The following is a 17585-nucleotide window of genomic DNA, read 5'->3' as shown; positions in this document are numbered from 1 at the left end:
AATGTTAGTTAGGTCACAACTTGAGTATTGGGTGCATTTTCGGACACCTCATTACAGAAAGGCTACAATTACATTAGAGAGGTTACAGAGTATGTTGCAAGGACTGGAAAGTTGAAGCTATGAGGAAAGGTTTAATAGGCTGGGGTTGTTCTCCTTGAAACAGAGGAGGGGGAGGGGAGATTTGATTGCGATGTGCAAAATTGTGAAGGGCCTGGATAGAATGGATGGGAAAGGCCTATTTACTTCAGCAGAGAGGTCAATAACTGTGGGGATCTGGAAAACACTGCTTGCAAGGATAGCACAGATAGAAACCATCAATTTATTTAAAAGGTGTCAAGTGCTGTAACGTGCGGAACTATGGACCAAATGCTACAAAGTGGGATTGGCTGGGCGACTCGCTTTGCGCGGACACGATGAGCCAAGTGCCCTCTTTCTGTGCCGTGAACTTTCCATGATTTTAAGATGAGAATTTTAAATTTGAGGCATTGCAGGTCAGGAGCCAAAGTAGATAAGTGAGCACAGGGCATGTTTGTAGCTGAATGGAGCTTAATGCCCCAGAGGATTGGTGAAGTTGAGCATTGGATGAGCTGAAATCTAGGCTGGCAGCTGGCAGTGTTCCCGCTAAGCTGTGCAGCAACCCTAAAGTTCCCTCATAATAATAATCGCTTATTGTCACAAGTAGGCATCAATGAAGTTACTGTGAAAAGCCCCCTCACGGGCTGTGCATAAGCCAGCCTCTACACGTTATGCCATGCCTGCACAGCTGAACCAAAAGAAATTAAAGGGCCTCACACACAAAAACGAGCAGGCTGCACATGACAAAAAAAGAGAGGGTAGGTTGGTGGATGGCTAAGAGAGCATTACACTATTAAAACCTGGAGGTGAGAAAGAGAGGGAGAAGTATTTTAGCAATGATTAACTGAGGCAGGGAGAAGGACAGCTGCTTTAACAGAGGTGGAGGCAGGTGGTCTTTTTGATGGAAAGGATAAGGCTTTGGAATTCCACTCAGAATCAACAAGTGTGTCAAGATTGTGGACAGTGTTAATATCCTCAATAAATCATTCGCCCATATCCCTCCAATGATCTCCCTGTTATGTATCCTTCAGCTGAATCCTTTCTGCATTGTGGTTGATCTCTCTCCCCACAGCCTTTATTGAGCCTTCAGCTGAATAGCTCTGTCTTTTCAACACTGGAATGCGTTCTGATATCACTTTGAACTGACAATCAGTCTTATTAAATAAAAAGTTTTAAAATGCAGTTGGACAGTACAATTTTGGGTTATCATTGTTCATTAACGTAAGCGTCTTCACAGACTTTAAAAATGTGATGATCACTGACATTAAAAAGGAACACCATATTGCACATTCTGTTTTAGCCACTGGGCTTAACTCTGTTCTGGGTTTGTGCCATCTTTTGGCAGATTGCCAGTGGTATTTGCTGTGGAAAGGCATTAACTCTGCAGCTATTCCTTTTTTCGTTAAAGTTCTCTTTGGTTTGAACACGGCTCAACATTAAAAGGATTTGTGGTGGTTTGATGTGTTTATTTACTAGTGTAATATCGAGGTAACTGGGAATGTGGCAGTGTGATAATATCTAATATGCTTCAGTAACCCCAGAATGGCTACCTTGGTTCTCATGCAAACCGTTCACAGTCAATACATTATTACTCAACACAGGAGTGGCGCATCCTTTATCAATTCCAGTGTGCTCCTTTGAACAGCTTTGATTGAGGGCTAGTGTTTATTTAAGTTCTTATTTTTAAAAAATTTATTTAGGGGATGTGGGCAACGCTGAGTGGATCAGCATTTATTGTCCATCCCTAGTTCAGAAGGTGGTGGTGAGCTGCCTTCTTGAACCACTGCGTCCCTGAGGTGTAGGTATACCCACAGTGCTGTTAGGGAGGGAATTCCAGGATTTTGACCCAGAGACAGTGAAGAAACGGCGATATATTTCCAAGATGGTGAGTGACTTGGAGGGAACTTCCAAGTGGTGGTGTTCCCAGGTAACTGCTGCTCTTCTCCTTCTGGTAGTGGTCGTGGGTTTGGAAGGTGATCACCCTGTATGAAAGAATGAAAGAGGTGCAGTGCCCACTCAACTGCAGAGTGGATGCGTTGCAGTGGGGCTCGGAGGCACGGTATTGTTGGCACTGAGGCCCATGTACCCTGATATATTAATCTCATTGTGGTTGGTGCCACAGCTGGAGATTTTACTAAGCCTAGCAGAACGGATGAGGCCGTTCGTCCTTTTGCGGCATTTTATGGCTGTGACCTGTGCTGGACGTCCTGGGTACTTACAGCAGGGTTGGTTTGCCGACTTGGCCTCCTCCTCCAATCCGCTGACTGGAATAGCTCCCTCCTGACCTCTGCATGGTCCAGGAGGATGCGCAGGGAGGCACCACTGAACATTGGTGCTGGACCTTCCCCATCCCTTCCACGCACCTCCCTAGTTTGTATCGACAGTGAAACTGTCTGGGCGCCTTTTAAATATAGTGCCCAGATATGAATGCAGGGCACACACCTCATATCCTGCCCTGCCACGCAGGATGTCGGGAACCCCCAACTGCAAAATTAATGACATGAGCTGCAAGATACCGTGGGATCTCCTGTCAGCCTCCACAGTGGGAAACACTCCCCACCCCCACCACCGGTGATTTGTGTTACTGCTGCCATAAACACAGACCCCTATAATTCTCAGAGTGAGTCACTCCAGTACAAAGTAAGTACAAATACAATCCATTCTCTGTTGAAACTCAAGAGGGACAAACATTTCCCACTGTGACCCCTCACAGTAGGAATGCAGTACAGGTATAAAGTGCACTGTCCCTTTGTTCTTTAACTTAACGCCTGCTTCTCATAGGCAGGTCACAGCCATACGTCCACTCACCACTCTACATGTGAGTTTCATGACTATTCATTAACAATACGAATATAATGTAAACACTTGCCATCTTGATGCCACTCTTAGTCACCTACAAACGTTGTGAATATCAAACTTTGGGTAAGGGTTATTAATAATAATCTTTATTATCGTCACAAGTAGGCTTACATTAGCACTGTAATGAAGTTACTGTGAAAATCCCCTGGTCGCCACACTCCGGCGCCTGGTCAGGTACGAGGAAGGAGAATTCAGAATGTCCAAATTCCCTACAGCATGTCTTTCGGAACTTGTGGGAGGAAACCGGAGCACCCGGACGAAACCCACGCAGACACAGGAAGAAAGTGCAGACTCCGCACAGACAGTGACCCAAGCCAGGAATTGAACCTGGGACCCTGCTGCTGCGAAGCAACGGTGCTAACCACTGTGCTATCATGCCGTCCACGGTGCTGGTATTAATCCAAATACAAAAGTTCACAGAGTTCCAATAGATTGAGACAGAATAATTTCATTAAAGCATATCTAATACAAATTTAATAATTTATTTTGTTAACCATTTTCTCCCTCTAGACGTTAATTAATAAATTGGGTGGAGAAGATATATACTTCTGTACTTTAATTATTATCGAATTCTGAATTTACCCATACTGTTTATGCTCCATTAATTTTTTTTCAATATTGCAGGGACTCTAAATCCAAAGATAACTTTCAAGATGTCCGAAGTAACAATAAACGCTAATGGAAGGGTGAGCGCCTGTAATAAACACCAAATTTCAAGTATGCTAAGTTTCTAATGACAATATCAATGGTGCTGTATTACTCCTTTTCAGATTGCGAGTGTCGTTGACAAGGAATTGGTCCAGCCATTTGAGGTTATTTTTAGTGGAACGGAGTACATTGCACGGGTTGGATGGACTCGAGAAGGAAAATAGTGCGTATGTTACCGATGTCTCTCAGGGTTTGTCTGCTTTTCGGTCCACAGTTATAAGCACAAATGAGACGTCTAAGGAACAGCCCTATTAGAGCTCCGATTGTCTCAACTTCCGATGCTAGATATCCAGTTATTGCAACTCCATAAAGCCCATGTCCTCTGATACCAGCAGCTGAAATTGTACTCATTATTCATGTAATACCTGGATGTTAAAATAGTCATTAACTGCAGTAGGCTTTCAGCAGATATATTTTTGAACATTGTCTCCTGGTACTAAACATATAACTATTGGATGAATGTCTTCAGTCAGTAGATCCATGTCTATAAGGCCTCATGTGCAAATAATTTGGGCAGCACAGTAGCATTGTGGATAGCACAATTGCTTCACAGCTCCAGGGTCCCAGTTTCGATTCCGGCTTGGGTCACTGTCTGTGCAGAGTCTGCACATCCTCCCCGTGTGTGCGTGGGTTTCCTTTGGGTGCTCCGGTTTCCTCCCACAGTCCAAAGATGCGCAGGTTAGGTGGATTGGCCATGATAAATTGCTCTTAGTGTCCAAAATTGCCCTTAGTGTTGGGTGGGGTTACTGGGTTATGGGGATAGGGCGGAGGTGTTGACCTTGGGTCGGGTGCTCTTTCCAAGAGCCGGTGCAGACTCGATGGGCCGAATGGCCTCCTTCTGCACTGTAAATTCTATGATAATCTATGATAATTAAACCTTGAGGAGAACATTTCACCTGGCAGTTTTAGGCATGTTAACTTTTATGCAAAAATTATGAGTTCTAAAATAATTCACCCGGTTCAACCTTTCTGTTCAGCTTAACATTTTATTTTTGCATATTTTTCACTTGTACAAAACCTTGTTTTCTTTATAAAAAGAGCAAAAGGAAATATTGCCAACATATCTGAATTTATAAAATATTTATTTTCTCACAGTGCATGGGCCGTCCTGTTGGATCGACCCCAGACAAGGCTCCAAATCGTTCTGATTCCTCCTGCTTTGTTTATCCCAGTGGTGGAGGATCTGGTGGAACATCAGCAACTCGTGGGATCTGTGCCCGATAGTGTAACGCCATTGATTATATATGAGGAAACAACAGATGTTTGGATAAACGTACGTAGAGTCCATCACCGTAAGTTTATAAACTAGCTGCTATCCGAATTCTTATTGTGAGTAATAGCTTAATTGTAAGCCTGAATTTTTCACATTGTAGAAAAAGGTTGATGAGTGGTTCAAAATGAAACTTCTCCTTTGTCAGCTCTGGCTCAGCTGGTAGTACCGTTGCCTTTGGATCACAAGGTTCTGGGTTCAAGTCCCACTCCAGGACCACAGGACAAAAATTAAGGCCGATGCAGTACTCCCTCCGCCCTGCACTGTTGGAGGTGTCGTCTTTCAGATGAGACGTTAAATCAAGCCCCTGTCTTCCCTCTCAGGTGGAGGGAGAAGATTCCGTGACATTATTTTGAAGAAGAGCAGGGGTGTAACCCCTTAATCAACCCCACGGCAACACGGTGGCGCAGTGGGTTAGCCCTGCAGCTGAGGTCCCAGGTTCAATCCCAGCTCTGGATCACTGTCCGTATGGAGTTTGCACATTCTCCCCATGTCTGCATGGCTTTCACCCCCACAACCCAAAGATATGCAGGCGAGGTGAATTGGCCACGCTAAATTGCCCCTTAACTGGAAAAAAATGAATTGGGTACTCTAAATTAAAAAAACAAAATCAACCCCACAAAAAAAAATAGATTATCTAGTTATTATCACATCAATGTTTGTGGGAGCTTGCTGTTCACAAATTGGCTGCTGCGTTTCCCACATTAATATATATATTTTTTAAATAATCTTTATTGTCACAAGTAGGCTTACATTAACACTGCAATGAAGGGTTGAGGGGGTTAGATTGACGAGAGGTTGAGTAGACTGGGACTGTACTCATTGGAGTTTAGAGGGATGCGGGGGGATCTTATTGAAACATATAAAATTATGAAGGGAATAGATAGGATAGATGCGGGCAGGTTGTTTCCACTGGTCGGGGAAAGCAGAACTAGGGGGCATAGCCTCAAAATAAGAGGAAGTAGATTTAGGACGGAGTGTAGGAGGAACTTCTTCACCCAAAGGGTTGTGAATCTCTGGAATTCCTTGCCCAGTGAAGCAGTTGAGGCTCCTTCTTTAAACGTTTTTAAGAAAAAGATACCTTTCTAAAGAATAAAGGGATTCGGGGATATGGTGTACGGGCCGGAGAGTGGAGCTGAGTCCACAAAGATCAGCCATGATCTCATTAAATGGCGGAGCAGGCTCGAGGGGCCAGGTGGCCTACTCCTGTTCCTAGTTCTTATGTTCTTAATGAAGTTACTGTGAAAAGCCCCGAGTCGCCACATTCTGATGCCTGTTCGAGTACACGGAGGGAGAATTCAGAGTGTCCAATTCAACAGCACGTCTTCCGGGACTTGTGGGAGAAAACCGGAGCACCCGGAGGAAACCCACGCAGACACGGGGAGAACATGCAGACTTCGCACAGACAGTGACCCAAACCGGGAATCGTACCTGGGACCCTGGCGCTGTGAAGCAACAGTGCTAACCACTGTGCTACCGCGATCCAAAGGCAAGGGTGCTACCAGCTGAGCCAGAGCTGACAAAGGAGAAGTTTCATTTTGAACCACTCATCAACCATTTTCTACAATGTGAAAAAGTCAGGCTTCCTATTAAACTATTACTCACAATACTAATTCGGATAGCATTATCATAATGTTTGGCATTTAAGTATTTCATTGGCTGTAAAGAGATGGTCGGTGGTCATGAAATGTTCTGTATCAATTCAAACCTCTCTTTTTTACTTTTGCAGGTGCACGATATACTTCACATATTTCCTCAGGTGAAGGTGGATGAGATTCAGTTTATCTTTGCCTCTGAGTGTAAGACTGGCTTTAGACACCTTTACAAAATTACAACAGTCTTGGAGCAGTGCAAGTATAAACGTTCTGGTGGGAGCTACCCCTCTCCAGGTACTGACATTCAAGGAAACATGAGCCTTTCTTAAAGTTGATTTGAGTTTCAGATAATTAAAAGAATCAGTGCGCCAGCAATTAAAGACCTGTGTTGTTTATTTCACCGAAGGTCAAGTATCTGACTGGGTCAAATTTCTATTATTCGGAGAATATTGTAGGTAAGGCAAACTATGTTTTTAAGCACCCCTGTTTTTTTTGTGGCATTCAGGAGTGGAGGTTTCGAAAATATATTTCAAATTCAAGAGGGAACTGGATAAATATTTGGTCCAGAAAGAGATTGAGGTGTATGAAAAGCAGAGGTTGACGTTACTTTTCAAATTTCAGCATTGGTCAGATGGACTTCAATAGTTTTATCTGGTCCTGTACATTGTTATGTTGTTATAATTGTTGGATTGGAACTGTTCTTTGAGATGAATTAATCCTGGGCGTCCCAGTGAGGTTTATTTTCATCCTCTACTTTGAAGCTGCTAGGTAAATGCTGACAAATGAAATTATGTCTGGAGGATTGCTATTCCTGCCAGCCATTGTGATTGCAACACTCGCTCCCTCTGTTACTGCTCCCGTGCCCTTGCATCAGCAACAACTTTATATAGGTCTTTTGCCATAGTGAAACATCCCAAGATACTTCAGAGGAGCAATATCAAATTGAATTAGCCACAAAGGAGATATTAGGATAGGTGACCATAATCTTGGTTAAAGAGGTAGGTTGTGAGGAGTGTTTCAAAGGAGAAAGGAGAGGTAGCGTGGCGGAAATGTTTAGGGCTGAATTCTAGAATTTGGGAAGCAGGCAGCTGAAGGTATGGCTTTAAACAAAATTATTTCATGACATCACTGGCAAGGCCAGTATTTTTTGCCCATCCCTAATGGTCCTCGAAAAAGTGGTAGTGAACCGCCTTCTTGTTTACCTACACCGGCGGTGTCAGTAGGATTGGCTGTCATTGGTGGAGTGATTCAAAATAGGGATATGCAAGTGGCTCGAATTGGCGCACTCCGCAATAGCGTATCACCAATATCTTTCCTCTGTGTCGTGGTGTTGCCGCATTCAATGGCCCCCGACCGGTGCCACGTTGACCGTGCGCGCACGTGACTGGCGGCGATTCTCCAGTCCCCGATGGCGGGCCTGACGCCCCGTTCTCCGCCCCCACGCCGAGCTCGATTTCAGCTCGGAGAATCCCGCCCCAGGTCTTAATGTAATTTAAGTCTTTGTTTAAATATTCGGATGAATAGCAAGATAACATCATGTCAGCATGGCTTAGTTAATAGCACCCTTACCTCTAGCTCACAACGTTTTGGGTGCAAGTCCCATTGATCATGGCTGATCCTCTGCCTCAGCTCCACTTTTCTGCCCATCCCCGTATCCCTTGAATCAGAGAGAGACCAATAATCTAACTATCTAAGCCTTATGTTATGCTGAATCTTTATTAAGCTCCGGTTAGGCCACAGTTCTGGTCACCACACTTCAGGAAAGATGAAGTTCCTTGAGAAAGAGCAGAGGGGATTTACCAGAATGATTCGAGGGAGGGGGGATTTTAGCGACAAGGTGGAGAAGGTGGGTTGCTATCCTTGGAGCAAAGGTGACCGAGGAGAGGTTTTTAAAAGTTTGTTCATGGGATGTGGGCATTGCTGGCTGGACCAGACTTTATTGTCCATTCCTAATTGAGTGGCTTGCTAGGCCATTTCACAGGGCATTTAAGAGTCAACCATATGGCTGTGGATCTGGGGTCACATCTAGGCCAGGTTTCCTTCACTAAATGACATTGTGAGCCAGATGGGGTTTCACAACAATCGGCAATGGTTTCATGGTCACCATTAGACTTTTAGTTCCAGATTCGAAAAAAAATTGAATTCAGATTTCATCATCTGCCGTGGTGGGAATTGAACTTGGGTCGCCAGAGCATTACCCTGGATTTCTGGGATTACTAGTCCAGTGACAATACCATTCCACCACTGCCTCCCCAAGTTTTGATAGAGGTGTACAAGGTTATGACAGGTTTTGACATGGTAGACAATGAAAATCTGCTGTCATCCGGATAGTACAAGGACTAGAATCATAGAAACCCTACAGTGCGGATGGAGGCCATTCGGCCTATCGAGTCTGCACCAACCCTCCGAAAGAGAACCCTACCCAGGCCCACTCCTGTGCCCTATCCCCGTAATCTGCATAGATTTTGGACACTTAGGGGCAATTTAGCATGACCAATCCATCTAACCTGCAAATATTTGGACTTTGGGAGAAAACCGGAGCGCTTGGAGGAAACCCACACAGACACTGGGAGAACGTGCAAACTCCACACAGTCACCCAAAGTCAGAATGGAACCAGGGTCCCTGGCGCTGTGAGGCAGCACTGCTAGCCACCGTGCTGCCCAGGCCAGGAGACACAGGTTTAAGGTTTTGGCCTAGAAATGTAAGGGGAATGTGTAATGACCAGTGAATAGTAATGACCCGGAACTCACTGCCCACAAGCATGGTGGCAGTGAAAACAATCAATGTTTCAAAAGGAAATTGGACTTCCGGGTGCGGCGATGACCAGCTGAGTCGCACGTTTCGGCAGCTCCCGGTGAAACGGACTTTTGGGCTCTTGATAGGAGCCCCAACTTCAATTTTGACGGCTAAAAACACTGTGCGGTAAACCAGAAGGGAATCCCCCCTGGATACGGATGAAAAAAGGAGGAGAAAGTGGCCGGATTGCAGTGGATCCTTTAGAACAGCGGCAAGGAAGGCAAGCAAAAACCAAGATGGCGTCGGAAGGTGGCAGTTTAACATGGGGCCCTGAACAACAAGAGTTCTTGAAATGCTGTGTGGAAGAGCTCAAAAAGGAAATGAAGAAAGAGCTGTTGGCCCCGATACTACAGGCGATCGAAGGGCTAAAGGAGGAACAAAAGACCCAGGAGCGGGAGCTTCGGGTCGTGAAGGCAAAGGCAGCTGAGAATGAGGACGACATACAGGGCCTGGTGGTGAAGACGGAGACGCATGAGGCACATCAGAAACGATGTGTGGAAAGGTTGGAGGCACTGGAGAACAACGCAAGGAGGAACAACCTGAGGATTCTTGGTCTTCCTGAAGGTGTGGAGGAAGTGGACATCGGGGCATATGTGAGCATGATGCTGCACTCGTTAATGGGAGCGGAGGCCCCGGCGGGTCCGTTGGAGGTGGAGGGAGCATACCAAGTGATGGCGCGAGGACCGAGAGCAGGAGAAATTCCCAGAGCCATAGTGGTGAGATTCCTCCGTTTTAAGGATAGAGAAATGGTCCTTAGATGGGCAAAGAAAACTCGGAGCAGTAAATGGGAGAACGCGGTGATCCGCGTTTATCAAGACTGGAGTGCGGAGGTGGCGAGAAGGAGGGCGAGCTTTAATCGGGCCAAGGCGGTGCTTCATAAAAAGAAGATAAAATTTGGAATGCTGCAACCGGCAAAACTGTGGGTCACATATCGAGGGAGGCACCACTACTTTGAGACGGCGGATGAAGCGTGGACCTTTATTGTGGAAGAAAAACTGGAATGAGCGGGTTATTAAAAAGAACGTTTGAACAAAGTGGTGGGGCGAATGTGGGGGGGCGAAGAGGGGGGTTAAAAAGGGGGGAAAGAGGAGTTTTATGTACTAATCCTGCGATGTAACTTTTCTCTCTTCCGCAGGTGGTGATGGGGGGAGGAGGGGAGGTGGAGGAGATGGGGCGTTGGCCATTGGGGGCGGGGCCAAGGGAGAAGCGCGGGCTTGGTTCCCGTGCTATGATAATCATGGCGGGAATAGAGAAGCAGGAAGGAGGGGGCTTCGCTCGGTGCGAGCCGAGGTCACGGGGGGAAGCCGAGGTCGGCCAGAATTTGCTGACTTCTGGGAGCAACATGGGGGAGTAATTACGCTAGCGGGGGATCTAGCGGAGGGGGGAATTACTGGGTTGCTGCTGCTGGGGAGAGGGGGGAGCTGGTATGGGAGGGGATGGGTGGGGGGGCACCGCCTGGGGGAGATACAGCTGCGTGGGAACCGGGTGAGGAGCTGGAAAAAGGGGATGGCTAATCGACACGGGGGCAGGGGGGGGGGTAGGAAGCCCCCCAACCCGGCTGATCGCGTGGAACGTGAGAGGGCTGAACGGGCTGATAAAGAGGGCACGGGTACTCGCACACCTTAAGAAACTTAAGGCAGATGTGGTGATGTTACAGGAAACGCACCTGAAACTGATAGACCAGGTTAGGCTACGCAAAGGATGGGTGGGGCAGGTGTTCCATTCGGGGCTAGATGCGAAAAACGGGGGTGGCTATATTTGTGGGGAAGCGGGTAATGTTCGAGGCAAAGACTATAGTGGCGGATAACGGGGGCAGATACGTGATGGTGAGTGGCAAACTACAGGGGGAGACGGTGGTTTTGGTAAACGTATATGCCCCGAACTGGGATGATGCCAATTTTATGAGGCGGATGCTAGGACGCATTCCGGACCTAGAGATGGGAAAGCTGATAATGGGGGGAGATTTTAATACGGTGCTGGAACCAGGGCTGGATAGGTCGAAGTCCAGGACTGGAAGGAGGCCGGCATCAGCCAAGGTACTTAAAGATTTTATGGAGCAGATGGGAGGTGTAGACCCGTGGAGATTTAGCAGACCTAGGAGTAAGGAGTTCTCGTTTTTCTCCTATGTCCATAAAGTCTACTCGCGAATAGACTTTTTTGTGCTGGGAAGGGCGTTGATCCCGAAGGTGAGGGGAACGGAGTATACGGCTATAGCCATTTCGGATCACGCTCCACACTGGGTAGACTTGGAGATAGGGGAGGAAACAGGAGGGCGCCCACCCTGGAGAATGGACATGGGACTAATGGCAGATGAGGGGGTGTGTCTAAGGGTGAGGTGGTGCATTGAAAAGTACTTGGAACTCAATGATAATGGGGAGGTCCAGGTGGGAATGGTCTGGGAGGCGCTGAAGGCGGTGGTTAGAGGGGAGCTGATATCAATAAGGGCACATAAAGGGAAGCAGGAGAGTAAGGAACGGGAGCGGTTGCTGCAAGAACTTTTGAGGGTGGACAGACAATATGCGGAAGCACCGGAGGAGGGACTGTACAGGGAAAGGCAAAGGCTACATGTAGAATTTGACTTGCTGACTACGGGCACTGCAGAGGCACAATGGAGGAAGGCACAGGGTGTACAGTACGAATATGGGGAGAAGGCGAGCAGGTTGCTGGCACACCAATTGAGGAAAAGGGGAGCAGCGAGGGAAATAGGGGGAGTGAGGGATGAGGAAGGAGAGATGGAGCGGGGAGCGGAGAGAGTGAATGGAGTGTTCAAGACATTTTATAAAAAATTATATGAAGCTCAACCCCCGGATGGGAGGGAGAGAATGATGGGCTTCTTGGATCGGCTGGAATTTCCCAAGGTGGAAGAGCAGGAAAGGGTGGGACTGGGAGCACAGATCGAGGTAGAAGAAGTGGTGAAAGGAATTAGGAGCATGCAGGCGGGAAAGGCCCCGGGACCGGATGGATTCCCAGTCGAATTCTATAGAAAATATGTGGACTTGCTCGCCCTGGTATTGACGAGGACCTTTAATGAGGCAAAGGAAAGGGAACAACTGCCCCCGACTGTGTCTGAAGCAACGATATCGCTTCTCTTAAAGAAGGAAAAGGACCCGCTACAATGTGGGTCCTATAGACCTATTTCCCTCCTAAATGTAGATGCCAAGATCCTGGCCAAGGTAATGGCAATGAGAATAGAGGAATGTGTCCCGGGGGTGGTCCACGAGGACCAAATTGGGTTTGTGAAGGGGAGACAGCTGAACACGAATATACGGAGGCTGTTAGGGGTAATGATGATGGCCCCACCAGAGGGCGAAACGGAGATAGTAGTGGCGATGGATGCCGAGAAAGCATTTGGTAGAGTGGAGTGGGATTATTTGTGGGAGGTGTTGAGGAGATTTGGTTTTGGAGAGGGGTATGTTAGATGGGTGCAGCTGTTGTATAGGGCCCCGATGGCGAGCGTGGTCACGAATGGACGGGGATCTGCATATTTTCGGCTCCAGAGAGGGACAAAGCAGGGATGCCCTCTGTCCCCATTATTGTTTGCACTGGCGATTGAGCCCCTGGCGATAGCGTTGAGGGGTTCCAAGAAGTGGAGGGGAGTACTCAGAGGAGGAGAAGAACACCGGGTATCTTTGTATGCGGACGATTTGCTACTATACGTGGCAGACCCGGCGGAGGGGATGCCAGAAATAATGCGGATACTTGGGGAGTTTGGGGAGTTTTCAGGGTATAAATTGAACATGGGGAAAAGTGAGTTGTTTGTGGTGCATCCAGGGGAGCAGAGTAGAGAAATAGAGGACCTACCGTTGAGGAAGGTAACAAGGGACTTTCGTTACCTGGGGATCCAGATAGCCAAGAATTGGGCCACATTGCATAGGTTAAATTTAACGCGGTTGGTGGAACAAATGGAGGAGGATTTCAAGAGATGGGTTATGGTATCCCTGTCACTGGCAGGGAGGGTGCAGGCCGTTAAGATGGTGGTCCTCCCGAGATTCCTCTTTGTGTTTCAGTGCCTCCCGGTGGTGATCACGAAGGCTTTTTTTAAAAGGATTGAAAAGAGCATCATGGGTTTTGTGTGGGCCGGGAAGACCCCGAGAGTGAGGAAGGGATTCTTACAGCGTAGCAGGGATAGGGGGGGGCTGGCACTACCGAGCCTAAGTGAGTATTATTGGGCCGCTAATATTTCAATGGTGAGTAAGTGGAGGGGAGAGGAGGAGGGAGCGGCGTGGAAGAGATTAGAGAGGGCGTCCTGTAGGGGGACTAGCCTACAGGCTATGGTGACAGCCCCATTGCCGTTCTCACCGAGGAACTACACCACAAGCCTGGTGGTGGTGGCTACACTGAAGATTTGGGGACAGTGGAGACGGCATAGGGGAAAGACTGGAGCCTCGGGGGGGTCCCCGATAAGAAACAACCATAGGTTTGCCCCGGGGGGAATGGATGGGGGATATGGAATGTGGCAAAGAGCAGGAATAACGCAACTGAAAGATCTGTTTGTGGATGGGAAGTTCGCGAGTCTGGGAGCGCTGACCGAGAAATATGGGTTGCCCCAAGGGAATGCATTCAGGTATATGCAACTGAGGGCTTTTGCGAGGCAACAGGTAAGGGAATTCCCGCAGCTCCCGACACAAGAGATGCAGGACAGAGTGATCTCAAAGACATGGGTGGGGGATGGTAAGGTGTCAGATATATATAGGGAAATGAGGGACGAAGGGGAGACTATGGTAGATGAACTAAAAGGGAAATGGGAAGAAGAGCTGGGGGAGGAGATCGAGGAGGGGCTGTGGGCAGATGCCCTAAGCAGGGTAAACTCGTCGTCCTCGTGTGCCAGGCTAAGCCTGATTCAGTTTAAGGTATTACACAGGGCGCATATGACTGGAGCACGGCTCAGTAAATTTTTTGGGGTGGAGGATAGGTGTGCGAGGTGCTCGAGAAGCCCAGCGAATCATACCCATATGTTTTGGTCATGCCCGGCACTACAGCAGCAGCCCAGGATCGGGGGGAGGGGGGGGGGAGGAACCAGAAGGACTCTCAGGGTTGTTAATATATACTGTATAATATGTATAGGTCGTTGCGACAGATAATTATATATTGGACTGTTAAATTATATTTTTGGAGAGTGTTACTTGTGATAAGGCAGTTGCCAATTAGGGTTAGTTTTCATTTTTGTTATTTATTATTTATTCATTTTTTGTTTATAAAATAGGTCATTGTTATTTGTGTTGTTATAATATTGTGTAAAGGATGCACAATGTACTGTGTTGGTTGACCAAAAATTTTCAATAAAATATTTATTTTTAAAAAAAGGAAATTGGATACAGGTATGAAGGAAATAAACTTTCAGCGATGGAATGGGGAAGCAAGACTGGATTGTTCTGCGGGGAGCTGGCATGGACTTGATGGACTGAATGGCCTCCTCTGTGACTCCAGGGCTTGAGTGTAACAGTCACGGCTAGCACTCCAGTGCAATATCCCTTCTTTCGGTTGAGACATTAAACGCAGACCCCCATCTGGTGGATGTAAAAGATCCCATGACACTATTTTGAAGAAGAGTGGGGCAGGTTACCCCTGTGGTCTTCCTATCTTAATATTAACCAACATCAGAATAAACAGATTTTCTAGTTAGTATTGTATTGCTGTTTTTGGAACTTTGCTGTTTGCAAATTTGCTGCCACATTTCCTACATTGCAATAGTGACAACGCTTGGCTATAAAGCGCTTTGGGACATTCGGTGGCTGTGAAGAATACGATATAAATGCAATTTTTGTTTTTTTCTTCCTGATTAATTCTCATGCCATTTTCCTAGATGACTTTAAATGCCCAGTTAAAGAAGAATTGCCTTTGACCAGTGGAGAATGGGAAGTGCTCGGGAGACATGGTTCTACGGTACGTGCATCTTGTGCTTCAGGAAAATGCAGTCACTTTGATCGTAGATGTTGGAAAGCACTTTAAATCCTGGCAATTTTGATATCACTTTGATATCAATATCATCTTTGAACCGATTTGTGAGAGGAGTTATGCATTGGGTAACTAAACTTTCAAAGCTGGCAAGCAGCCAGTCTTGTAGAATGCCAATGAGCAAGTCCTCAACCTCTTAAAGATTGACTTAAAGCAGAAGGCTGCAAAATGAGTAGGTGTTGTGTGACTCTTGATGGCTTTGAGAAAACCCTGGCAATAGTCCTGCCTCTCTTTTTGGTCAAGGAATGGCGTGAGGTACATGGAGACACCATAATGCTCATTTGAAGAGCTGGTGCAGACACAGTGGCCGAATGGCTTCCTTTTGCACCGCAACAATTCTGTGAAAGACAAGGGGAGATGGGGGAAGTAGGCATGAAGACAGGTGTCATTGCCAGCTGTTTACTGTTTACTGAATGTCTTGGGTTTATCTGCACCAGTGTATCAGATGGATGGATAAAAGAGCCACTGATACCAAACAATGCTGTCTCTCAATGCGATTTCAGGCAGGCTGGCAATACAGCGGGTACACTTAATGTCTTGGGCAAGAGAGGGGGGATATTCCAGTGTTTGTGCATTCGGTGGTTAGCCTGAGCATGCAAGTGAATCCTGGGTAAGAAGGAGATCAGCTTTCCTCTTATGGGTACCGCAATTGAACAGTCCACTAGCACTCACTGTTTTAACCCACAAATGAAGAACAGGCTGAGTGGGAGAGAACAGAGCCCTGCATTTAGCAGAGTGAAGCAGGGTTTTTGTTGGAATGTGTGTCTGTTTATTATCTCTTGTCACTACCCTGGTTACTTAAACCTCAGGTTGGCGCTGGTATCAAAAAGGATCCGCTTTATATCGGAGCTGTGCTAATAATTGCAAAACATTATTGATATTATTAGGGCAGCACGGTAGCACAAGTGATTAGGGCAGCGCTGTAGCACAAGTGATTAGCAATGTGGCTTCACAGCACTAGGGTCCCAGGTTCGATTCCCTGCTGGGTCACTGTCTGTGCGGAGTCTGCACGTTCTCCCTGTGTCTGCGTGGGTTTCCTCCCACAGTCCAAAGTCGTGCAGGTTAGGTGGATTGGCCATGATAAATTGCCCTTAGTGACCAAAAAAATGTTCGGAGGGGTTATTAGGTTACGGGGATAGGGTGGAAGTGAGGGCTTAAGTGGGTCGGTGCAGACTCGATGGGCCGAATGGCCTTCTGCACTGTATGTTCTATGTTCTGTATGACCGATATGGCATTTTCTCAAACTATGTGTTTTTGATAGATATGGGTCAATGAAGCTACTCACCTGGTGTATTTCCAAGGTACTAAGGACACACCTTTGGAGCACCACCTCTATGTCGTGAGTTATGAAAGTCCAATGGAGATTGTACGACTGACACAGTTAGGCTACTCCCATAACTGTTTTGTTAGCCAGGTAAGACTTGCTCATCTGCGGATCTACTTCAGAAAATTAATATCGTGATCCAACTCAAGAATGTTTATTGCCATGTCCCTTCTCGTTGAGATATGCATTTGAAGAATGTTAATAAAGTCGACATAGTGACCGTTTAGCATATATAGTGCTACACATACAGATGTGACTTGTTTGTTGGTGCACGGGGGGTGGGGTAATGACACAGACGTACCTATGAATGAAGAGCAGGAGTGTGTCAGTCAGCCCCTCGAGCCTTCTCCGCTGTTTGATAAGGTCGCGGCTATCCTCCTCGTGGCCTCAACTTCATTTTCCTGCCTGCCTCCTATACCCTTTGACTGCCTTGTTAGTCAAGGATATATCTACCTCTGCCTTCAGTGACCCTGCCTGCTCCACTCTCAGGAAGAGAGTTCCAATGAACTGCTGAACTACTTTAGGAGTTTACAGTGGAACAGAGTTACAATTTACATCTTCTGTTTGCTTGTAGAACTTTGATATGTTTGTCAGCAAGTACAGCAACCAGGAGCATCCAGACTGTGTACACATCTTCCGACTGACTGGATCAGAAGAAGCCCCTCTTCACAAACAGGGAGAGTTCTGGGCCACAATGTTAGAGTCGCCAGGTAAGATCACTTATTATTTAAAAACTCATGGATAATCCTCCATTGTGCGATTGCTTCTTGTTCTCCCTGAGGCATGCAGAGACAGGAGGGAGTCACAGAGATAAATGATAGGGTGATAGGAGATACTGAGGTGTGTGGAAAGTGATATATATATGTTAGAGACACACTCGTGTCTCACTGTAACTTGGAGCTAACTCACCTAATGGTTCTCTGGTCATGCAGAATAAGTAGCCCATAGTCTGGCTGTTGAAATGGGTTCCATTACGAGCTTATGCTCTTAACCTGGTTGTAT

At 46.8% G+C, this 17585-nt stretch overlaps 1 protein-coding gene across 3 annotated transcripts in view; it reads left to right on the top strand.

The window, feature by feature from the left end:
• LOC140387470 (dipeptidyl peptidase 8-like) overlaps positions 1-17585 on the top strand; it is a 64791-nt gene that overhangs the window by 25896 nt on the left and 21310 nt on the right. For all 3 annotated transcript variants that reach the window (XM_072470592.1, XM_072470590.1, XM_072470593.1), the window contains exons 8-14: positions 3559-3620; positions 3705-3805; positions 4738-4915; positions 6642-6801; positions 15108-15187; positions 16521-16673; positions 17158-17293. In XM_072470592.1, the coding sequence (XP_072326693.1) occupies positions 3559-3620; positions 3705-3805; positions 4738-4915; positions 6642-6801; positions 15108-15187; positions 16521-16673; positions 17158-17293 (870 nt within the window). The remainder of the gene's footprint in view (positions 1-3558; positions 3621-3704; positions 3806-4737; positions 4916-6641; positions 6802-15107; positions 15188-16520; positions 16674-17157; positions 17294-17585) is intronic.

Source organism: Scyliorhinus torazame, chromosome 12 (assembly GCF_047496885.1).
Source record: "Scyliorhinus torazame isolate Kashiwa2021f chromosome 12, sScyTor2.1, whole genome shotgun sequence".
Classification (NCBI taxonomy): domain Eukaryota; kingdom Metazoa; phylum Chordata; class Chondrichthyes; order Carcharhiniformes; family Scyliorhinidae; genus Scyliorhinus; species Scyliorhinus torazame.
The sequence above is the reverse complement of the archived record's forward strand: the minus strand, read 5'-3'. Positions and strand labels throughout refer to the sequence as shown.